The sequence below is a fragment of the Podarcis vaucheri genome (assembly GCF_965113315.1).
Source record: "Podarcis vaucheri genome assembly, chromosome: 13".
Lineage (NCBI taxonomy): Eukaryota > Metazoa > Chordata > Lepidosauria > Squamata > Lacertidae > Podarcis > Podarcis vaucheri.
In genome coordinates this window covers 57,285,430-57,310,120 of record NC_138751.1, presented here as the reverse complement: position 1 = coordinate 57,310,120, position 24,691 = coordinate 57,285,430, and the positions used below count along the sequence as shown (strand labels likewise).

Here is a 24,691-nt window from a genome sequence, read left to right as displayed (position 1 = left end):
CTTCCCCCTGATTTGGCATATGGTGCGCCATTATGTGGGCCTCTGGCCTCGCAGAAAAGCTTTCACGCTTGGGAGGCTGGCAGGACTCTCGCTTCGAGGGCGAGACTTTCCCATACTGCCTCTCGCTTTTTCATCCAGAGGAAGAAAGTGGCACCTCTTCCAAATAAAGACCTCAGATGGAAATGTGGCAGCACCTAAAAAAGGGGTGCGCGCTTCATGGTCTTTTAAGCTGAAAAATGGGCTCCTGGCTGAAATGATGCGCAAAAGCCCCAGAGGTAATTTTGTTGAATCAGGGCTTCCATGGCTGATCCTGTGAGGAGGGAGTCTGGTGCGCTCTCTTCATTTCTGTTTACTTGTTTTTATGCCGTGGCCTTGAAGGGGAGAGACTGGCATGGATGAAAATATGTGCTTGCTACCAGGAGAGGTAGGCTTTGTGTGATGTCTTCTCCTCTCCCCACATGAGCCTCCCAATTCCCAAGCGCTCCCCTTTCTTGGAAGAGGGGTGGTGCTGCTGTCGGTTTGACTGCTCACACAAAGGTTATTCTATATCTGGGCAACGGCTGCGCCTGTGGGATGCTCCTCAAAATTGCCTCCATTTGTCTTTCCTTGCACACATAACAACCTGTCTTCAAATTTCATGCTCTGCATGGAGAGGGGAAGGCAGATGAGCCAGGAATCCTGAGAAACGTAGAGTCTGGGTGTCCCTCTGCTGGCAGAAAACGGCTTCAGACTTCTTGGAAAGAGGGTCAGAACATGGCCCAGGAAAACAGCGCATGCGTATGCCACCACTTGACTGCAGTCGGAGCTGGCAGGGCAGCTCTTCAAAGGCATCTAGTTAGATGCTGTAAGAGCATCATGTGTACTTGTGTCTGGGTCTGGTCAGTGCCTGGGTGGGAACTGCTTCGGGTTCCATGACAGAAGGAAGGTGGGCTATAAATGTAAAAGATGTGTGTGTGAGAGAGAGAGGATCAAGCAGCAAAGAGATGTCCATTTCAACAGGATGGCATGTCTCTCCCACCAGGATAATCTGCCTTGGCCATTGCCAACTTCCCCACTGGAGATGGCAGAGGTAATGGCAGGAGGAACACAGGAACGTGCCTTGCACCAAGTCGGACCCTGGCTCTGTGGAACCTGGTTTTAGAAAGCCCTGCCTGGAGATGCTGCAGGGGGAGAGATGGACCTTCTGCATGCAGAGCAGATGATGTACCCACTGAGCCGTGTGGCCCTTGCCAACTATACAAAGGATGGGTGCTGAAAGTAGCAGTTCGCAGTGGTTCAGGCCAAAAGTCTATCTAGTTCAGCCTTTCGCAGCCTTCGCCAGACGTGGTTGGGCTACAGCTCCCATCCTTCTTACCCAGCATAGCCATTGGCCAGGGATGAGCTGTAGTTTGAGAACATCTGGCGACCCAAGGTTGAGACAGGCCGATCTAGTCCCACGTGATCTTTTTCACAGTGGCCAACCAGATTTTTCAACTCTATTTTGATAAATCTTATATCTGTTTTTTATGTAATTATATATTTTTTATGTAAAGCGCAGAGAGGTTTTGTTCGCTTAATGGTCTCTGTCGAGAAGCAGGACAGAAGGGCCTTAGCATGTTGTCCAATGACAGGCATTCAGAGGCTGATGTATATAGAGCCAGCACGGCTCATTGCCATTGGTAGCCTTGCCCTCCGTGAATTTGTCTTACCCTCTCAACTATGCACTGTGTGGTTTGGGCATGTAGAACACACACAATGCATGCCAGAAGCCTGATGTGACACTTGCTCTTAGGTGCATGCAAAGTGCTTTGTCCACATGCACACCATCCCAGCAGTGGCAGACCTTAGGGTCTTAAATTCCACCGCCTCTTGCCTTCTACATCCTAGCTGCGTCACCCCTTGCAGAACCCCCGAGGCTCTGTGCCCAGCGGACTGAACTCTGCTAAATCCACCTCTGATCCCAGGGTCAAGGGAAGGGTTTCCATTGCCATGATTAACCCTTGCCTCCACTATGGGAAATGTCCCTGGATCCCAGGCAGCAATTTGGCCAGACTTCTTCTCCTCTAGAAGAGGTCCCCTCCAAGGACAATCTCTCAGCAGGGAAATCTGATTCTCTTCCTGCCCTTGTTCCTCCCAGATGCAACCCACTTCCTCCTCCACCTTACCAAGTAGGAACATTTCAAGGCCAGCTGGGGGGAAATGGCTAAGCCTTGTTGGAGGGCCTGCGGATCTCACTAGCAGGGGTGCAATGGGGAAGTCTCTTATTTCAGCAGTTGCTTTTCATGCAGCCCATAGAGGGGCCAAAGGCTTCCTCCCTCACACTAGGACAACACAGGACCTCTTCCAGTCCCACTCTTGCAGCCTAAACATGGAAGAAAGGGCAGCCCTTTAACTGCTGCACTTGGATGCCAGGCCAAGAGTTGTGCCACGGAAAGGTTTGTTCCTGCTGTGGTGGCTGAGTTAAGAAGCACCATGGACATCCAGCAAAGGACATCCAATGAAGCAAGCGCACCAGCTTGCCCCCGCAATTGTGGGGGGCGCTGCCAGGCGACGTGGGCATGCCATGTGCACACGCCATGCAACATGCTGATATCACGCGTGCTCTGACTTTGCTTGTGGGGAAGTGGAGAATTTGCACATGACTTTCCCACATCTCTGCATTCAATTCCCCAGCTTCTTTTACTTTCTTATTCGCTGTGATTCCTGCCTTGCAGGGGGCTGGACCAGATGACCCTTGAGGTTCCTTCCAGCTCTACTTTGAATGTCTCTGCTCTGCTCCGTGTTCAGGAGACCCAGCAGGAGGGAATGCTCCCCAGGTGAGAAGAGGCTAGCCCTTCTGGAGACGGAGGGATTATGGCCTCCCCCCGCGCGCCTCCTCTAACTCTGGCTCCCGTGTTTCTCTGGATATTTATGGCAAGCTGGGAAGGAAGCGCTCGCTCAGTGGCACTGTAGCCACCATGACAGCCAATCAAGGGAACAAAGAAGGATTGGCACAAGGGGGAATTTCACTGAGGCTCATGCTACAGGGGGGGGGAGAAGGAGGGGGCTGGGGGAGAGAAATCAGCGCAGGAGATCTGACTGCCTTGTGGCACGTTCAAATTAAATTGTCTTCAGGAAAAATATTTGCTTAGATCTTTTTTTAAAAAAAATGTCAGGGGGAGAGAGGCGAATAAAAGACACGTGGAGGTGCTGCATTCTGCGGAGGAAACGGGGGAAATGGAGGCTGGAGGAGTTTCTCACGGCCAGAGACAGCCACTCGGTTCAGCGTTGCCACATCAAGCGCTGTGAGCCAAAGCCGTGCTCGCTTGGCCCAAGCTGGGCAGTAAGAACAGCTGGTGGGGGAGCAGCTGTTGGGCATGCAAAGAGCCCTCCACCCCCTTCAGCCCCAGGTTTCTCCAAGCAGGGCTGGAAAGGCTCTTTGTCTGCAGTCCTGGAGAGCCGCTGCCAGTCCGTGAAGACACTGCGGAGCTGCACCAGAATAAGGCAAATCTTTTTGGGGAGCAGCTGCTTGGCATGCAGAAAGTCCCCGGGTTGACCCCCGTCTGCAGTCCTGGAGAGCCGCTGCCAGTCAGTGTAGACAATACTGAGCCACCCGGACCAGTGGTGCATTGCAGGAGGTTGGACTAAATGACCCTTGGGATCCCTTCCAACTCTACAATTCTGTTCTATGAACTTCCCAATTTCATTTTTTAAATGGAAATATTTATATACCTCTATCATAAAGATATATCAGAGCGATTTGCAACAGTATAAAAGCATAAAACCAAACAATAAAATCACATAAAGTTAAAAAGAAGTTGAAAACCAAAAGAAGTTAAAAGCAAACTTCAGTAGACCTTGTGGGGAATGTATTCTTAACAGTCTGCATCAGAGGAATAGGAAAATTTTACAGCCTCTCCTGATTCAGATGTTATGGACAAGCAAAGCTGTGCCTCAACATCAGCATCCTGGTGTCACGTTGCTCCCATTATTTCATTATTTAATTTGTTGAAGAATAACTTATACATCCTTATACATACATTTCTGAACACTATCTGGTGCTAGCAATGTGCTCCCCCCCCCGCCCTGTCTTGCTAAATGCTTCTTCCCACAGCTTCCCAACAGATGGCCAAGGGCAGAGGATGGGCTTCCAATTTTGCCTCATACAGGCAGCAGAATTACACCGTTCCTCCAGTCAGCAGGCTGCAAGCAAAGCACTATCCCCTATTGACTCCACAGGGTGCAAGAAAATGCTCTCTTCCGGTGAAGCTGCATGGTGCAAACCAAGAAAGGAACAGGCTCAGTACACCCACCTGTCACACTAAGAGAAAAGGGATTTTGCAAGGGGCCCTTCCTTCTGTGGCTGATAGAAACAGGTGATGTTTACCTGGTTCTGAGACAGGAGGAAGCAGCAGCAAGTCTCTAAGGCTCTGGACTCTTAAGGGTTCAGCCAGCCCAGCTCTGCGAATGAAAGGCTTTTTCTCTTTCTCAAGCAGGAAAGCAGGTCTGTCCCTGCAGTGGAAAGACTGGGCTTTTCTGATCCTACAGAAAAGAAGACGGAGAACACTTTTCTCCAGTTACATTTGCAGAATGACATCTGATTTACTGTGGGATCAGCCTCTGAGCTGGGTCAGTTCCTTTGCTGCCTTGGGTCTCACTTCTGGAGGGGGCCCTGGGGACGGGAGAATAGGCCTGTAATGAATCTCCTAGAAGAGGCAACCCAGGTATGATGAAGCTGTCCTCTGACCCTATAAATTCTGCCAGGCACTGCATTTCATCCTTCTGGCAAGAAAAACTAAAGAATGAAGGAGGGAGGGAGGGAGGGAAGGAAGGAAGGAGAGCAGGCCTGTCTGGATCCAGGTTAATGCTGCATGTACAAGGTCTTAGCCTTGGGCTTTTACGTTAATTAATCTACAAGAGCAGAATCTCCCCCCCTGCACAGATTAGCCTCGCTTTCCTGCTCCCCGGTCTCCTCGCCACAGTTCGCAAGCACATGAGCCAGTGTAGTGTAGTGGTTAGTAGTGTCAGGCTAGAACCTGGCAGGGACCAGGGTTCAAATCCTCCCTTGGCCATGAAGCTCCCTGGGTGACCTTGCGTGCCACTCACTGCCTATCACCCTGACTTGCTGCACAGGGTTGTTGGGATTAAATGAGATGGGGCGGGGGAGCCACATGGGCCACCTTGAGCTACTTGGAGGAAAAGGTAGGGTGTAAATGCAATAAAATAAAATAAAAATAATCAAACAAAAACCCAACCTTTGGGTACCTTTTTGAATGGCACTGGTCATGCACAGGGCTAGCAATCAAAGGAACAGGCTGAGCAACTTGTTTGCATGCTAACAACTTCCAGAAGGGGGAGAGCACTGGTCCCGCGCAGCAAAAGCAGCAGAGTTCTGCTGTGGCACCTTAACCAACTTTATTGCATAGCCTCCAAGTCTCCCTATTTCGCAGGGACAGTCCAGCAATTACAGAAGCCATCCCAGATTCTGAATTGATCCTGGAATGTCCCTGTTTCCCCTGCCAGTGCCACGGAGGGTGAGCTGGTCCTCAGCGGTGGGGCTGCAGGGGAGCATCCTGGTGCCTCTCCACAGTCGCCCTGGCCAGCCGCCTTCCTTGGGCAGCTGATAGCAGCCAATGGAGAGCAAGCGAGGAGGAGGAGGCTGCCGCTGCCAAGGCCCAGCCCTGCAGGATGTGAGGTCCAGGCAGAGGGCAGGGCTGCCCTGGACAGGAAGAACAGCGGAGAGCAAGGAGGCTTGGTTTTTTAAAAAGAAAAAAGCTTTGTGCATCCACATCTAATCTTATCCCTTTATAAAATGCATTTATTGGAGTGTTTTTAGTTTTGCTAATCTATCAAAGGATAACATAAAACCAGAATTAAGGTGTTTTCTCAGGATGGCGGAGAGCAGGTGTGCTGTGTCCCATTGGTGTCGTGGTGGTGACACTCGCCCTTCTTCTGATAGGAAATGCCGGGGGGGCGAAAATGGGGGGGGCGAGGAGGGTCAGTTGCGGGGGGGGGGGTGAGCAATGTCCCTATTTTTACCTGAGGAATGTTGGGAGGCATGTCATTGTGGGCTGGGTTCCACTTTGGCACTCATCCTAAGATGCACCCAAACATTCACTTCCCCTTGCCTTGTCCAGCCGCACACTGACTGCTGGGGCCTCCTCTGCAGGTGACGCTCCTCTTTTTTGAAAGGCCATCAGAGGCCAGCCCTGCATTTGAAGGGCTGTCCAGCCCAATAATGAACCCTGAAGAAAAGGAGGCATGTAAATTGCCATATGCAAATTTTACGCAAATTCACATGTTCTAAAACCCCCAATGTTTTGATGATGCAAAACATGCTGCCCTCCTCTGAATACCTGTGTGCCCCGTTGTGCTTGGGTCCTGCTTGTGGACTTGTTATGGAGGCAGCTCCGGGCCTGGATGAAGCTGGTCTTTCAGCAGAGCGGGTGAGATGCCCTCTGCTTTCTGCCTCTCCCACCACTGCTGCCTTGGCCTCCTTCCCCACCTTTCCAGGCAGCTTTCTGATGACATTCGACAGCCGTCAAAATGGGTTATTTATTCCCCCGAGCTGCGCACACATGCCCTCCTTCCTAAGCACATTATGCTGCAAATCCTGTTAAACTAACGTCACCCCGCTTAGGTGCCTGGTGCTCAGGGGGCATTTCAGCCCAAGCCCTGAAACTCGCCCTACCTCTTCCGCTTGCCAGCCAGCCAACCCAAGGCAAATGCTTGTCCGTTGCCAGTGGAGAAGTGCGTCTGGTGTGTCTGTGCTGGTGCTCTCCTCTGGCACACCCAGGGGCAAAGGCAGTGGGTGGGGTGGCTGCCCTCCCTCCTTGCCCTTGGCCCCACAGATGGGACTCGACTCCCCTGCCAGAGCTGAGGCCTTTAGGCTGCATTGCATACGCAGAAATCTCATTACCTGCATTAGGAGAGTTACTGGCAGGAAAGCCTTAAGCAAGCTGGCTTTGCAGACTCCTTTGAACTTTGCAGAGCTGCTGGCCTGCTCTGGTGGGGGCGGGGTGAGGATTGTGCCCCCACTGGCCGCGGCTCTGCATCAGGAACACGGCTGCTGTTCCCTGGTTTGCAGGGAGGGCTGTAGCTCAGCAGCAGAGCACCGGCTTGGCCTGCAGAAGGCCCCACTTTCAATCCCCGCTGGCATCTCCAGGGAGGGCTGGGAGTGGCTGGAAGCCCTGGAGAGCTGCTCCACTCAGTCTGGACAATATTGCGCTAGATGGGCCCATGGGTCAACTCCTGAGACTCCTATTAGGTATATTTATTTTAACCAAAAATCAAAATTGTTTGGCCTTATCTTTGCAGTAACAGGTGGAAAGTCAGCAGGGGACTTCACAGGGCTCTGCCAGACGCGCCATTCCAGCCTGGTTGGCAGTGGGAAGGGCAGCCTGGTTCCTGCCAGGTCAGGGCTACAAGCGCTTTCGACACAGCAGCCCCATCCAAATGCATCCCTGGCCTGAAAGGTATGGCCGGATATTGCAGCCAGGGTGCCTGGAAGGAGCTGGGTGCCAGAGGAGCCCCTGAGCTTGGGCTGACTTGACTCCCTCTGCCCACGTGTCTAATGTCAATTCTCTTTGATCTCTCCCCAGTCCCCAGCCCCAGCTGACTGTTTCATCTCAGAGTCTCTTCCTCCATTAATCTGCCCCTTTGAAGTGGGGAGCAACCAATGAGAATCCTCAGAGCAGCTCCCGACATGTGGCACAGCTCTGGAAAATGCATGTGAGTTTGCCAGCTGTGTGTAAAAAGTTCCCTCCTTTGGAAACTGGAAGGCACATCTCGCTTTCCCCCCCATTGGCCACTGAGCTCTGCCACCCGCTGCCTGCCTTTGCTGGCACCAACGCCAAGCAGGCCAGGCTGCCTCCTGCGCTGACAAGGAGCAGAGCCACGCCATGGCAGTTTCTCCATCAGGGAGACTGGGAGGAGGTCTAAGGGGAGGGGGTCGCAAGCTGCAAGGGCCAGCGGAGGGGCATTGGTGAGGGGCACAACACTCAGTGCCACTGAGGGACAAAACACCCACATTCCCTCCCGGAGAGGATTAACAGAATCGTAAAGTTGGAAGGGACTACCAAGGGTCATCTAGTCCAGCCCCCTGCAATGCAGGAATCACAATGCTAAAGAATCCCTGGCAGGTGGCCACCCAGCCTCTGTTTAGAAACCTCCAGGGGTTTAGAAACTTACTCAGCAAAATAAGCAGAAGTGTTGATGGTGTCAAGGCAGGCGGAAGCTGCGTCGAGGCTCCAAAATACACTCAGCAGGAAGTAGCCCAGAAGGCTGACGTATCTGGGGGACATTTGTCATTTATCTCCCAAGCATCCAACTCTCTCTTGCCAAGCCAAGAGTTGCGAGGCTTTATGACGTGTCAGAGGATCGCAGCATTTTCCCCCTGCAGACCTGGCCTGATCAAAATACAGTCAGGAGGATAAAAATAATTTCAAGGGAAGCATCTGATAAAGCAGGTCTCAGGAGGCAGCTACTGTAAAACTGCACAGCTCAGAAAATAATTTAAACGGGGAGGGGGGAGCCTCCGTTCATCTCTCACTTTGATTGAATGTTCGTTTCCAAAATTAACCTTCAAATTTATCTAAAAATAAATTTGCCGCTGTGCTTGGCATTTGCTCAACCGCATGCTGTCTCTGACTCCTCCTTTGTTTGGGGTGAGCAGGTCTGTCAGGGCTGGCTGGTGGCTGCAGGTCTTTTGAATTGGGGGTTTCAAGGGGGGGGGAGTTGTAATCCAAAACGTGGGTGGCTTGCCAGGTGGGGGAAGATGGGTTGACTTGGTTTAAGGCAACATCGCGTGATCTTGTGCATTAGGCCATGTATCTGAAGCGCTATGATACTATTTTAGACAGGCACGACTTCTCCCAAAGAAACCTGGGAGCTGTAGTTTGTTAAGGGTGCTGAGAGCCATTCGGAGGTGCCTGTTACCTTCAAAGAGCTACAATTCCCAGCGTTCCCTTGGAAGAGGAATTTATTGTTAGACCACCCTGGGAATTGTAACTCTGGGAGGAGAACAGGCGCCCCCTAATAATTCTCAGCTTCCAGAATTCCTTGACGGAAGCCGTGGCGTTTAAAGTCTCATCGCAGTGCTTTCAATCCATGGGGTGATGTCATCCTTCAGTATTCAAGTACTTTCTCATAACAAGCAGAGCCTGCGTTAAAAAAACCACTCTTCTATATTCCCCTTAAAGTCTCCCGTCCCCTTGCTCTCTCTCCTGCTGGGGGGTGGGGTGGGGGTGTTGGCTTTTGCTGTGTGTCAATTTAGCATGGGCTGCAAAGGTCAGGTGACTCCTGCATTGACGATAGAAGATGTCGATACTTGTTTATTACCCAGGACTGTTAATGCAGCGCCATTTTTGTGGCTTTGGGGCAATAGACATCATATTGACTGTGGCTTGGAATGTGCTTTGTGACCTCCTCCCGGGAGCCGCGCTTGGCCCCGGCCAAGGGGGAGGGGAGCCAGGCCTGAGGCCCAGGAAACGTCCCCAGGGCAACACCTTTCACCTACCACAAATCCCAGCAACTGGCCAGAACTGGCCAAAATAAACCCCCACTGCAGTCCCAGAGGCTTTGTGGCATTTCCTAGGCATCAGGGTTCACTACATTGAGCCCCCAGACCTGTTTTCACAGGCTCTTAGAGGCTCAGACTCGTGTCCCATGAAGGCTTTATCTCACAACCTGACACAGCAGGTGCTCTTCACACACACACACACACACACACACACACACACACACACACCGTGGGCTCCCCAGTGCAAAAGCATTGCAAGGGTTAAGGCTGTTGCTCCAGTAAATAAATCTTGCCGCCCCCCCAAGTCAACTGAAACTCCTAATTAAGGGACTTGGGCCGCATCTGCCCCACACCTTTAAAGCAGTCACAGTAGCTTATTCCCCTTGCAGAGTTACAATTTTCAAATTGGCTGAACATGCCATCTTCCCCTAGAGAACTCTGGGAATTGTAGCTCTGGGAGGGGGGAGGGGAGGGGGTGCCGCCTCACAACTCAGCCCCCTGAACAAACTACAGTGCCTGGGATTCCTTGTTTCTGATTAAAGTGGTATGATACTGCGTTAAACAGAGGTTGCAGCTGGGGCCCAAGTCCCTTAATTAGGAGTTTCAGTTGACTGACTAATCTACATCTGCGTAAATCTACGCATGAGTAAGCCAACAGTTCTGAAGCAAAAAAGTACTTTTTTGGATTTTACTCTAAGGCTATGTGCACACTCCCGTTTACTCCGCATCCGTTGGCTTGGAAAGGGGTGGACACACAATGTTGGCCCCGATTCATATCTATCTGGTGTCCATCCTTTTGTTGCCTATGAAATGGCTGCATTTCAATGCCTTTTCCCCAAAACTGGTTTCGATTGAGAAAAAGAACGACCTAGTTGTGTTTTAAGCTGGTTTTAAGCCTAAGAGAGAGATGGTTCTTATAAAAAACACTTAAAAACAAAGAAACAAATCTGACCATTTTATGGGGGGGGGGGGCTTTTTGTAAAAAAGTTGTGTGCATCAGTGGAGCCAATGAATCAATTTAACACGGCAGCCCCAATTTAAGTTGGGGAAGCAAAATCAGGGGAGGACCCCCACCCTTCCCCTTCAGAGTTTTGCAGAAGTGAGAATGTGGACGGCAGCAACTTCTCTGCCCCCCCCCTTCTCTCTCTCTGTCTTTGGCTCCTGCGTTAAGCACCCCTTTCTTCCCTGGGATGTTCCTGCCTCCCCCCATCAGCCTGCCTCGATTTGTTATGCCAGGGGAGGGGAAATGAGGGGATCCGATGATAATAAAAACGATTGTGTGTTGCATTGACAGGAGGGGCTTTTAAATCCCTTCTTGACGTTCTTAAATTACAATAGGAGAATAAAGAGCTGGGGGGGCGGGGAGAGAATATGGGACTTTGGTAATGTGTTAATCTTAATTGAACAATTACCTCCGCTCCTGAAGCGTTCATTACTGCAGCGCTTATTGTCAGCTGTTTTTATTGTCTTGCAATGAATGCTGGAGAATCCATTTCTTGAAAAATGAAAAGCAGCTCCAGAAACCAAGCTGCTCCCTGCGCTCTTCACCCCCCTTTCTCTCAACTTTTACAAGAAGAGGCTGCTGGATGAGGCGGGGGGGCATGTCGTCCAGCCTCCGGTCCCCGCAGTGGCCCCCCCAGGTGCCTCCTGCTTCCTGGCTAGGAGTCATCAATAGCCCTCTCCTCTGGGAACTGGTCCAGTCCTCTTCCGCCCTTCTCGATGGGGAACATGACGAAGTCCTTTCTTTCCTCTGTCCTCAGGCTTCCAACATTCGCTTTCGTTGGACGTCCTCAAGGTCCAGTGTGACGAGGGAGAAAAGCTTCTCTTGGCAAAACGATCTGGTCCGTGGCCTTCATTGGCAGGAGGGACCTGTTGCATTGGCGCTCTGGGCACTTGTGACTGCGGGCAATAAATCTCCCTGGCATCTCTCTATCCTAGAAATCAAATACATCGTTTCCCCATGTCTTGCTCTTTCCCCCAAGTGATTGTTGGGCTGAGGCCTGCTTGGGACAGATGCTTGAGCCCTGCCTGGGTTGGGGACGAAGGAAGACCTGCTTCGCGTCCCCTGGAAGCCCCAGTGTTCTCAGTTACTGGGCAATTAGGCCACGCATGACCAAACTGGAGGCAACTTGTTTGGGCAGCAGAAGCAGTAGCTGCAGAGGCCATCAAATTCCAGGAGAGACAATCAGGCTTGTTAATGAATCCCCTGCAATCTGTTCCTGCGTTGCAGCAGAATGGACGGAAACTAAAAACGGAAACTACAGTTTTGCCAAATAATTTTGCCAACGGTTGAGGGAGTTGGGCATGTTCCGCCTGGAGAAGGGGGCCACCTTCAACCATCTGCATGGCTGCCACATGGAAGGGGGTGCAAGCTTGTTTTCCCCTGCTCTGGAGGAGAGGATCCAAACCAATGGAATCTGAGCTCCCTTCCAATTCTAGGATTCTAATCTCAGGTGCCCCCTGAGGCAGTTTTATTTTACATTTTCAGGATTCTGAGTGCAGGGTGGTAAAAGGGGCTGCTCAGCTGCTGGGGTGGGGGGTGTTGCTCACATGTGTCCAATACTGTACTAATGCATCACCTATGTATTTATCTTTATTGCAGCAGTTTGGCTGGTGGAATAATGTGCAACCTTTTGCGTCTCACTGCATTGTTCAGCAGGCCAAGCTGTTCAGCCCCAGATAGCTCTCTGCTTTAGGACTCTTCCAAGAGCCAGCGCTCCCTTCAGAAATCAACACGTGTTCCCACACATCAAGCCTTGTTAGAAGCAGGCTGTCCGCCTCTTCCCAGGTCTCCTTTAAGAGAGCAACTGAGAAAATCCTCATCAGTGTCAAAAATGAGATTAACGCTGGAGCTGTAAAGATGCAATTCAGAGTTTTCCTCTACTGCGCTTTGGGCTAGTCAAGTGCTTACCGAGGAGAGAGGGAGGGAGGGAGGGAGGGAGCCTTCCTTGGAATATTTACTCTGCAATTTCACATCACTTGCTTAGTCCATTGCCGGCAGACTCCCCTGACGCGGGCGATTTATGCTGCGCTCCATCATCGCCCAGGCGCCTGTCATGCTTCAACGTGACAAAGCGCCATTGTGACCCCCAGCAGTAATTGACTTTTGTTGGCTTAAGATGCTGCCTCCTCAGCCCTCGGATCCCCACGTCTGTCTCACTCCTCTTCCTCCCCCATTGCCAAACCATCAGGACACAAACCCAGGGGGCGCGAGGGGGGGCTTATGGGGGAGCTGACAGGTGAAGCACTGTGGTGGGATTCCTTTCTGCAGAATGGCACTTCTGTGCTTGTGATGGAAATGCACCCAGTGCTGCCCTACAGCAACTCTCAAAGAAAGCTGCTTGCTGGTTGGGAAAGGCACTCTGCACTTGCTCAGAGGGACTATCTCTCTTCCCTGGCAGGGGTGGGGAACCCGTGGCCCCTCCAAATGTCGTTGGGACTGAAGCCCCAGACAGGGGGGCAATGGGAGAGGCAGTCCAAAGCCCACGGCTTGACTCCCTAGCCCTGCTTTGACAGGTGTCAGCTCCAAGCAGTCATGGGAATGCCATACCTGTTGGATGCCTGCCTGCCACAAGCTGAGGAAGTGCCAGCAGAACTGCTCTCTCTTTAAATGGATCCCAGCAGAGACTGTACCCGGGGCTGCACTGCCCCCTTGTGGCTCAGAGTGTGCTCCTGTCCAAGGCTGTGAGCTATCACTCAAGTATTTATTTCAATGGTTAATATATTATTAAGCAACATTTATTAACCATTCTAATAGGCAGCAAAACCCCCTGCTCCATAGCAATGCAGAGGCTTTGGTGTGAACTGCTAAGGGTAATCTCTTCTTCTGCCCTAGATGTGATTTTAAAACTTCACTGTACACCACGGATGCCAGACTGCCCCCCCCCCCTTGGATGTGGGGTTATTTTTTCCTACCCTTTAACTAAAGCTGCTATGCAGGCTGAACTAGGAGAGGCACCTCCGCCTGCAAATCCTGTGACAAAACTAAAACTACAGTTTTGCCAAATAATTTTGCCAACGGTTGAGGGAGTTGGGCATGTTCCGCCTGGAGAAGGGGGCCACCTTCAACCATCTGCCTGGCTGCCACGTGGAAGGGGGTGCAAGCTTGTTTTCCCCTGCTCTGGAGAGGAGGATCCAAACCAATGGAATCCACTTACAAGAAAGGAGATTCTGACTAAGCATTAAGGAGAGTAAGAGCTGTTCAAGAGTGGAACAGACTCCCTGGGAAGGTGGAGGACTCTCCCTCCTTGGAGGTTTTTAAGCAGATGTTTGATGGCCGTCTGCCAGGGATTCTTTAGCTGTGATGTCCTGTATTGCAGGGAGTTGGACTAGATGACTCCTGGGGCCCTTCTAACTCCACCATTATCTGATTCTAGTATTCTGATTCTGGGAATGGCAGCATGCAGCTGAGCCCCACCGCCCCATCCGCTGGAGCAGGTCTTGCTAGAATCAACCACCTCAGAACTGCGTTGTTTTAGCAGAAGCTTTTGACCAGGCAGGCTCCCAAAGTCCAGAATGCGGACGAGGAAGCCTGTAGGCCTCCTGATGTTGATGGACTGCAACGTCCACCATCCCTGACCATTGGAGTTGGGAGTCCAACAACATCTGGAGGGCCGCAGGCTCCCCACCCCTGGCACACACAACCCCTGCACTATTTCTAAGCAGAGGACCACATGGTTGTGCTGCTCACAAACTCAGCAGCCGTGGGGGGGGGGCAGACTAAACAGATCTATTTGGAAGAACAGTGTCTCTGGATAAAAAATGGCACAAAGAAACTTGGGGTTTTCTGTGCAAACTGAGCAGCTGAGAGGGAGAAAGAGGCCTCCTTGGGAAGGGGCTGAGGGGGCCCAACATGGGGTGAGATGCAGCCGTGTGACTTGCTCACAGTGACCCGGCAGACTCCCTGCCTGTTGCACCCTTGCACCCCTCTCTCTCCACCAGGCAAGACAAGGAGGGGCAGCTGACATACTTTGGCTTTTATTACTAAATAAATAATCAGACAAAACCTTGTGCAAAATAAAACTATTTGGAGTAAGAAATGCAGCAGCCATTTGCCCCGGCTCAGCATCACAGCAAGTTAACCCTGAATTTAGAGCCCGCTTGGACGCAAGGAGCCACTCCAGGAGTCACTGGCCACTTCAAAGAGCCCCCGCAAGAGTCACTGTCGCCACCCGGCCTCCTGTAACGTCAGCGCCATGGAGCTCGTAGCCTGACCGCACAGGACGATGTTCCCAGTCACCAGCCTCTGCAGCTTCCACCCACTGGCGCATCATTTTGTATTGTGACAACTCTGTTTTTTGTGTTCAAAAGCAAGCCCATAAAGATGTGCCTCTGCTGTCCACCTCAAGTTGATAACCTGGGGAAGGCTCCTCCCCCTGTGGGCTGCTCTGGAGGAGGCAGGTGGGCCACATTCTGCAGACTACAAGCGGGACCCTCGCGTGAAGGTGCAGGAGCAAGAGGAAGCTCCCTCCACACGGGGTCCAAGCGGTGCTGTGCCCGCCAAGTGCTTGCAGTGGCACAGAGGCTGGACAGCTTCGTGATCCCAGTCCAGAGACCAGCTCCCTCTGCCCCTGCTCCTTGCGCATCCATTAGATGTGGGAGTCCTCCTTTCTCCAGCTCTGGGGGTAGCTGGGCTTGTGCTCATTTGCTGCAGGGGAGCGCATGCTGTCCAGGGGAACCACCACCTCATCTGGCTGCGAGTTCTTGTTCAGCTCCACCACCCGCGGCACCACGGTGGACCACCGATCTACAGGGAGAGAAAAAGAATCACAGAATCATAACACTGTAGGGTTAGTCCGATCCCCTCAATGCAGGAATCTCAACTAGATCATACATGACAGATGGCCCCATCCGACCTCTGCTTAAAGACCTCCAGGGAAGGAGAGTCCTCCCCCCTCCGAGGTTGTCCCTTCCACTGTCCAACAGCTCTCACTGTCAGAAAGTTCTCCCTAATGTTTCGTTGGGATCTCCCACTTTGCCATTTGAGTGCATTGGTTTGGATCCCATCCTCTGGAGCAGGAGAAGACAAGTGGGCTCCATCTTCCAGGTGACGGCTCTTCAGATGATTGAAGGCAGCTATCCTATCCTGTCCTTCTTTCAGTCTCCTCTTCTCCAGGCAAAACCTTCCCCAATCCCTCAGCCGTTCCCCACAAAGGAGGCTTGGCCTCCACCATTCCACTTGGGCAGAGAAGAGAAGCCTGCCCAGCCCCCTCCCTGGGTTCTGCACAGCCTCCAGCACCAAGTGCCTCTGATTTGGGGCAGGACACCTGCCCCTCTGGACCTCTTCCTCCCCCCAGCAATACTTTTGCTGTTTCTACCAACCTGGTGCCTTCCAGGTGTTTAGAACTACAACTCCCAACCCCCCAGATCTGCTGCAGGGCTCCAGGATGGCAAAGCAGTGGGTCACACCCCCCATCCAGCTGCCAGAGCCTCTTGAACCCTCATCTCCAGCAACTGGCACCGGGAATCCTTCCTGCCTCCAACGGCAGAGTCAGTGCAGCCTCTGGAAGCCTCATCCTCTTCCATGAATTTGTCCTCCTGTCCTCTTTTGAAGTCACCCAAGTGGGGGGCCATGGCTGCCTCTTGCGGATGCAGGTTCCTCCGTGCAGACTCTAGAAGCACCCCACTCTCCTGTGAGCAAGCTGACAGCGCCTGCTTCCAGAATGCCCCCCCACCCGTGACCCCTTCCAGCCCCCACCCCGCCTTCAATCCGCAGCACCTACCTCTGCGGAGGCGGCCCACTGTGTGGGAAAAGCCATAGTACTGGTAGGTGTCGCTCTTGCCGGGGTCCTCATTGATGATGCCCAAGTTCTGGTTCCAGTGAGACCAGTTCACCTCGTCCACTCTAGGAAGGAAGCATTGCGGCATTTGAGGTATTGGCAGGGGGAGCAGGAGAGAGAGACTCCTGGGCGGTCTGAAATGTTTAGCAGACCTGGTTTAGCCGACCTGGACAGTGCTATAGAGTGGTTAGAGTGCTGGACTAGGACTCCCTGCTCAAGTGTAAAACTCACAGTGTGACCTTGGGACTGTCACCTACCCCACAGGGTTGCTGTGAGGATAAAATGGGGAGGAGGAGAGCCACACCTGCCACCTTGAGCATCTTGGAGAAAATGGTGGGGCATCAATGTGATAAGGGCGGGCAGGCAAGGCATGTCGCTCCAGGGCAGAACATCGAACATCGTCCTTGAATGTTCAGTCTCCAGCAGCATCTCCGGGGAGGCCTGGGAAAGGCTCCCTCTCTGAAACTCTGGGGAGCCAGTCAGTGAGATCTGACTCTGCAGAAGGCAATGCCCTGCCCTCCTGTGCCAAGAAAGGGCCTGGGACCCATCTTCCCTCAAGGATTCAGACCTGGTTCAGGGTCTAAATCCTCAGGTCGGAGCTAAACAGTACAAATTGAGGGCCTTTGCAGATGATTTGGTACTTACTTTACAAGAGCCAGACACTAGTACGAAAAGGGTTCTAGAACTAATTCAAGCATTTGGTCAAGTCGCAGGTTTTAAGTTGAACAAACAAAAAACTAAGGTATTGGAGAAAAACTTAACAGTTACTGAAAGGGAGCGGTTCCAGAATGAAACAGGATTAACTGTGGCAAAGAAGGTGAAATACTTGGGGATTAATATGACATCTAAGAATGTGAATTTATTTAAAGACAATTATGAGAAATGTTGGACAGAGGTAAAAAAAGATCTAGAAATATGGTCAAACTTGAAGCTTTCCTTGTTAGGCCGAATTGCTGTTATTAAGATGAATGTATTGCCGAGAATGTTGTTCTTATTCCAAACATTGCAAATTGTGGATAAGATGGATTGTTTCAAGAGGTGGCAGAAAGATATTTCGAAGTTTGTCTGGCAGGGCAAAAAACCCAGAATAAAATTTAAAATTTTAACTGATGCAAAGGCAAGAGGGGGATTTGCCCTGCCGGACTTAAAACTGTACTATGAATCAGCAGCTTTCTGCTGGATGAAAGACTGGCTGCTTCTTGAGAACACAGACATTTTGGATTTGGAAGGTTTTAACAATGTATTTGGATGGCATGCATATATATGGTACGACAAGGTTAAAACTCATAAAGCTTTTAAAATCATATTGTCAGGAAAGCATTATATAATGTTTGGATTAGATACAAGGATTTGTTGGAAAATAAAACCCAAAGGTGGTTGTCGCCAATGGAGGCAAAAGCCGTGAAAAAGCTCAATATGGAGGCCAAATGGCCAAAATATTGGGAAATTTTGGAAAAAGAGGGAGATAAACTGAAATTACAGAGTTATGAGAAATTGAAGTTTAAAGTACGAGGTTGGCTCCATTATTACCAAATAATGGAGGTTTACAAACAGGAAAATTGGCTTCCAGGTGGAGAAATCAAAATTAGAAACAGAACTGTTAGACCCCAATACTAAAAATTTGTCAAGAATGTACAACTTGCTGTTGAAATGGAATACACAAGATGAAACAGTTAAATCAGCCATGATTAGGTGGGCACAAGACATTGGTCATAACATTATGTTTGCTGACTGGGAACAGTTGTGGACCACCGGTATAAAATTTACGGCATGTAATGCCTTAAGAGAGAATATTATGAAAATGATTTACAGGTGGTACATGACCCCAGTCAAGCTAGCAAAAATCTACCATTTGAAGAAGAAGAAGAAGAGTTTGGATTTGATATCCCGCCTTTCACTCCCCTTCACTCCCCTTCAGGAGTCTCAAAGCGCCTAACATTCTCCTTTCCCTTCCTCCCCAACAACAAACACTCTGTGAGGTGAGTGGGGCTGAGAGACTTCACAGAAGTGTGACTGGCCCAAGGTCACCCAGCAGCTGCATGTGCCTGACAATAAGTGTTGGAAATGTAAAGAAACTGAAGGTACCGTATTTTTCACCCCATAAGACGCACCGGCCCATAAGACGCACCTAGTTTTTTGGGGGGAAAATAAAGGGGAATTTATTTCCCCCCCAGGTGCGCTGCGCTTATCCGGAAGCTTGGGGCGTGCGGAGCTCAGCGCACCCCAAGCTTCTGCGTGCCGGCAAGCAGTCCGCTAGCCCTGGGAGAGCCGCGGGGCTCTCCCAGGGCTAGCGGACCCCTGCGCTACACCAGAAGCTTGGGGCGTGCCGAGCTCAGCGCGCCCCAAGCTTTTGCGTGCGCGCAAGCAGTCCGCTAGCCCTGGGAGAGCCGCGGGGCTCTCCCAGGGCTAGCGGACCCCTGCGCTACACCAGAAGCTTGGGGCGTGCTGAGCTCCGCACACCCCAAGCTTCGGGGTGCAGGCAAGCTCTCCGCTAGCCCTGGGAGAGCTGGGTCTCCCACAGCTAGCGGATAGCTTCCTGAAGCCTGGAGAGCGAGAGGGGTCGGTGCGTACCGACCCCCCTCGCTCTCCAGGCTTCAGCGAAAGCCTGCATTCGCCCCATAAGACGCACCCACATTTCCCCTTCATTTTTGGAAGGGAAAAAGTGCGTCTTATAGGGCGAAAAATACGGTACTTTTTTTCACCTTTGGTGGACGTTCCCGAAGATTAAAGCCTTCTGGGAAATGATATATAATGAAATGAAAAAGGTACTTAAATGTACTTTTCCTAAGAAACCAGAAGCCTTTCTCTTGGGCATTGTCGGCCAATTGGTGCCAAAGAAAGACAGGACTTTTTTATGTACGCTACAACAGCAGCAAGAATTCTCATCGCAAAGTATTGGAAGACACAGGATCTACCCACTCTGGAAGAATGGCAGATGAAGGTGATAGACTATATGGGACTGGCCGAAATGACTGGCAGAATCCGAGACCAGGGGAAAGAGACGGCGGAAGAAGACTGGAAGAAATTCAAAATTTATCTTAAGAAATATTGTAAAATTAATGAATGCTAAAATGTTGAGGTTATAGAAAAAAGGGGATTACAGCTGTAAAAGATTAAGTAAAAGAAAAGAATAAGGGAAAATTAGATAAAATCAAGGGGGAGGATTTGCTGAAACAAATTTGGAAATTGGCATGCAGAAAGGGGAGGTACGGGGAAGTCGGTGAAGTAAGGTTTAAGAAAAAAGGATTTGAAATTATACATGTTTGTTTATGTGTTTGTTTGTTTGTTTGTATTGTGTACTTTTGTGTTTATATAAATTGTGAAAAACCAATAAAATTTTTATAAAAAAATTAATAAATAAATCCTCACCCCACCACTCAAACGCCATCCCAAACACCCCCCACTTCTGGCTCTCCTATATCCCTACGTTGCTCTCTCCGCACCATGAAGGGTACTGACAAAAAACAGCTGGTTTGGGAGCGCTGTCTAATTTAAAACAGGCATTGCCTGCCCTGGTCTTAAAATGATAGGGCAGACTACAAAAAAGAAAAAAGATTCCATTTTGGAGAGCACCTTCTAAATGTTGGAAAGATCTCTCTCTGTGATGTAAGGCTTTCTGCAAAGTGTCCAGAACCCGCAGCATTTGCTGAGGCAAAAAGGAAGGCTGTGCGTGTCAGAATGGGTGCACCCGAGGCTTTTTTCAGCCGGAACTGACCAGAACTCAGTTCTGGCACCTCTCAAGGAGGCACCATTGCCATTCTAAGAGAACAAGTTCTGGTGCCTTTTTTCTAGAAAAATAGCACTAGGTGCATCTGTGTGCCTGTAGGAGTACAGAAAATGTAACCCTAATCCAGGATGCAGTTCCCTGAGTATCTCAAGTGCCTAGTCCTCATGGGTGTGAAGAGATGGATGGTTGGAAGGGCATGGGCAATGCCTGCTGACACCCCAGGTGGGGGGAGGTTTTCCTTGGGGCAAAATTTGGTTTGTCACCCAGACTGGCGCACAATTTCCAACTGACAACTCTGGCTCAAGGTCCTAATCCAGAAATGGAAAGCATTTAGTCAACGTCTCCCTCTCCCATGGGGACTCTCACCCTTACCTGAAACACCACCTCCGGTCCGGCGTCCCATCCAAGGACTTCCCAACGGTGACCATCTCTCCTGAGCGGAAGGCTTTCCTGACAAACACGGGGAAGAACCTCTCAATATCCAGAATGGTTGTCGCCCACTGCAAGCAGAGAAGTCAGGAGAAGTATGAGAGTCCACTCCTGACCGGGTTTCAGTGGCTCTACTGATCCAGATGTCAATCTCAGGATGACACCCTCAGGCTAAGCCAAGGGCAATTCAGGCAACCCACTTGATGCAAATAACTTTTTAAATTATTTTTTTGAGTATTTGAATTATAGCAAGTCAAAACTATGTTGTCGGAAGTGATCTATTGCCTCTGCAGCCTTTTTGGATGCTACCAATGCTGAGGTCATCTTAGCATGGAGCCAAACCACACGAGAAAGTCCATTTGTTGGAATCAACCTTATTCAAACTCAATTTCATACTATTCATGAAAACAGCAAAAAACAAACATCAGCAACAAATCCCCACCATAATGTCTTCTACAACTTTTGCCTACACTATAAAGCTCCAAATTTCTCAAATCATACTAATTTTTTCCAAGAAATGATAAAGGAATCCCGCATTGCAAAACTGTGATTTCTTGTATTATTTTGACAGTGCACTGCCTTTTACTAAGCCACTCCCTTACAACTGGGTTTTGTCCAGGCTTTAATTGAGATCTGAATGGGGAACCGGCGGCCCTCTTGCGGGAGTCCTCTCTGCCCCAATCAAGCAGGACGGGAGTTCAGTCTAGAAGCAATGGAAGAGATGCAAGCCTCCCATTCCCGTGCTATTAAACTTCAACCTATTTATTACATTTATTACATTTGTTACCTGCTCTTCACTAGCAGATTCCAGGGTGGGTTACAGCAGCTTAGAATTCAGAACTCAAGACAGTTAAATTGCATTGCATTCACAAGCACATTGCATTCCAGAGCATCAAGGTGTGTTCTGGGCCCTTTGCAAGCCCACCGGCTGACTCCACCGCTGCGACTCGCCTACCTGCAGCTTCCAGATCTGCTTGCTCTCCTTGGACACCTGCCCCACGGTCTCCCCCATGAGGGCAATCAGCATGTTCAGCAAAAGGACGAAGGTGAGGATGATGTAGGTGACAAGGAGGATGACAAAGACCCCAGGGTACTTGGCGTTCTCGATCATCTCCAGGTCCCCCATTCCGATGGTCAGCTTGAAGAGGTCCAGGAGGAAATTGCTGAAGGTCTTGCTGTCCCGGCAGGAAGGGTAGGCAGGGGCTGTGCAGTTGGAGCGCTCCTCGTTGCAGGCCTCGCTGCTGGGGCAGGGGTTCAGCAGGGAGACCAGCGCTGCAGGAAAGCCAAGGAGGCACTGAGCAGTTGCACTAGCCAAGGGAGTCTCCCTGGGAGAGCTGCTAGGCCAGGAGCTACCATCCAGGGCCCTCTGGGTGCTGCACACTGAGCACTGGCCATTGGCTGACTGGGGCTGATGGGAGCTGGAGTCTAAATGATCTGGAGGGCACCACGTCGCCTTCCTCTGGATGTCAAGGCTAAACAGTCCCAAATACAGTCACACTTCAAAAGCTGCATTCATAGGACAGTTTAGTCCATTTTATTCTTATTGTCATTTCATCACTGAATTTATATTCCACCTTTTTTCTCTCCAAGGAGCTCAGGCTGCACGGGTCTCCTCCTCCTCCTCCTCCTCCTCCTCCTTTAACTCCCTCAACAATCCTGTGAAGTAGGTGAGGATGAGACTCACCCAGGGAGCTTCATGGCCAAGTGGGGATTCAAACTCTGGTCTCCCAGGTCCAATCCCAACACTCTAACCACTGCACCACACCACCTCCCATTTTCCTGAAGTTTTCCTAACTGCTCAATTTCTGCCTCATATTTGGGCTTTCACATGATGTAAAAGCCACTTCCAGAAAACTAATGTGTTATTTGATTCCAGCAAAAAACAAAAATGGCGCCGATTGTTGGGCCTCCCCGCCCCCCCAGCATGAATGAAATTTAGCACATATTGGTCACAAAGCCATAGTTCACAGCAACAGGCATGCCGTGCAGAAGGCTAATCAGGAAACAGGGCAGGAGTTCTAACCTCAGGAAAATTCGCACAATATTCACAATGTCTGAAGGCACCCAAAGTGGTGTTGTCCCTTCTTTGAATATTTTTTTACAGCAGTGCTTCTACTTTTAAATATTGTTGGATTTAGAAGCTGGGAGGGGAGAGAAACAAGGTTTAAAAATACCAAGCCTGTCATCTATAGGAATTAAACCTGCCTGCCAACTGAGCGCCAGAAAAATTTCAACCAATTTGAGCATGAAAATTCACTCTATTGAGCATGCAAAATTCAAATCTCAGCTTTAGGTGGGCAGAAAATAGCTTCTATTGAACAGGACCATTTTTAAAAATGCTTCTCCAAAATGATTTTAAATATCGACCAAAATGTGGCAATGCAACACAATCCTGAGGGTGACCAGAGTGCAGAAGAAAAAGGACTCATTTGGGAAAATATGGAAAGTGTTTGTTTACTATACAATTGTAAAGGCTAAGTCTGCCCCCCACCCCAATATACTCTATCCCAGTGGCCCCCCCTTAATTCCATAAACTCGCCCCCAGCACCCCTACCTTACCCTATAGAAAGCATTATTCAGTATAGCGGGTTGCATGACCCACCAAGGAAGGTATTAACAAAATAAAACCCCAAACCACAACAATTAGTTGCGCCTTTATTCAAAATCCATTAAAAACTATTTTGTTTAATTACGTCAATAAATTGATGGACTTGCTGCAGTGATGGCAGCTTACGCCTCCAGCGCCCCCTGCTGCCTGCTTGCCCCTTATGCCAGGGACCGGACTGAACAGGAGGAATGGGAAGTGAGGCCTCGTCTGATCGGCTCCTCTCAGAAGAGGAGGAGGAGGAGGAGGGGGGCGTTTCGACCCTGTGTCTCCAGCAGTTTCAGGAGGAGAGGGAGACAGGTTGATGTACAGATGAATGAGAAAATCCCTAGTTGCAAGATGGGGGGGGGGGTTAGAGAGCAGACAGCAGAGACCTCCCTGGAGAGTCTGGGAGACCCTCCTGGTCCAAGGGCTCGCCAGTCCCTCCACATTCAAGAACAGAAAATGCGGGGATGTGACTCCTGCGACTTCCCGTAGGTTTCCAGGATGTTGTGGGAGACGGAAGAAGAGGGACTCAGAAAAGCCAACGTCTCCTATGCGTGGAGACATGGATCCTCTGTCTTGCAACCAGATGACTGAATAAAAAACCATAAAATACGAACTGTGTGTTCTTCTTGCCTCTGAGGCTGCCGTGGGAGGGGAGGATACTCCATGACTGACATCTTAGCACCCCTAGGAAATCCCACAGCCCCCCAGTGGGCAGGAGACCCCTCTTTGGGAACCACTGGACGAGACGATGGCCATTCTGAGTTATCTCTCCATTTCAAAACTCCATAAAATACAGAGGAAGGAAGTTATAAGGTTGTCTAGTTATTGAGCTGTCTCAAACCTCCAACATCGGTAACTCACCCTTTGCATCTGTCTCATTTCAGTTCATTTTTAATTTGTATTTCATAACTATTCAATAAATAAATATTTTTAAAACAAACCAGCATCTGCCTGGGTGAGTAAGTTCATTCAGGAAAAGCAGTCGCAACTTGGCTGTTCAGGAATGTGGTTGGGTGACTGAAATGTTCTTTCTGTTTTGCTGCTAACCAGACTTGTTAGATTTGCTGTTTTGAGTTTTGTGGTTTCCAAATTGTAATTGATTTGTTTTAATTTATGTGCTAATTGCTTGCTTGATGTCCAAGTCTCACTAATAAACATTTGGAAGTGCCATACAGCAGCTTGTCAGAGTCAGCATCTTTTACACCTTGGAGGCTGTTTTTGAAAACCTCAAAATCCAACAGTATTTGTGTCAAGGAATGTTGCTGCCCAAGAAAAGCCTTGGCGATGCCCCTTTCAAACTTTGCAGGTATGTGAGGAGCGTGCTCAGCTGAGCAGCAGGACACAGATTTTCAAATATAGGAAAACCAAGGAGCCCAGAAACCAGCACTCCGAAAAGGGCAGCCATCTTACCAGACGCGTAGCCAATCATGAAAAGCACATAGACCAGCAGGAAGCGGAAAAGGTCCTTGAACAGGATCTGCAACCAGAGAGGGAAGGCGGCCACTCAACACACCAGGCTGAACGTTTGCAGGCAAAGGCTCAAGGCAGCTGCTTCTGGGGTGAGCCCCACATTAGTCGTCTAACAGTCTGAAGCCAGAGTGAGGAAATTCAAGGACAAATGTGTCCTTCAGTGCCACTCCCTTCGGCCCTGATTCACACCCCCGTGTTGCTGCCTGACTGGGATG

General features: G+C 50.2%; 1 protein-coding gene across 5 annotated transcripts in view; it reads right to left on the bottom strand.

The window, feature by feature from the left end:
* Positions 1-14,439: 14,439 nt before the first annotated feature.
* TRPV4 (transient receptor potential cation channel subfamily V member 4) overlaps positions 14,440-24,691 on the bottom strand; it is a 61,399-nt gene continuing 51,147 nt past the window's right edge. For 4 of the 5 annotated variants that reach the window (XM_082196076.1, XM_082196075.1, XM_082196078.1 and 1 more), the window contains 5 exons: positions 24,417-24,483; positions 21,369-21,685; positions 20,357-20,484; positions 16,201-16,322; positions 14,440-15,224 (listed from right to left, as the gene is read on the bottom strand). In XM_082196076.1, the coding sequence (XP_082052202.1) occupies positions 15,067-15,224; positions 16,201-16,322; positions 20,357-20,484; positions 21,369-21,685; positions 24,417-24,483 (792 nt within the window). In that variant the 3' untranslated portion in view covers positions 14,440-15,066. The remainder of the gene's footprint in view (positions 15,225-16,200; positions 16,323-20,356; positions 20,485-21,368; positions 21,686-24,416; positions 24,484-24,691) is intronic. The other variant, XR_014213136.1, reaches the window with a different exon arrangement.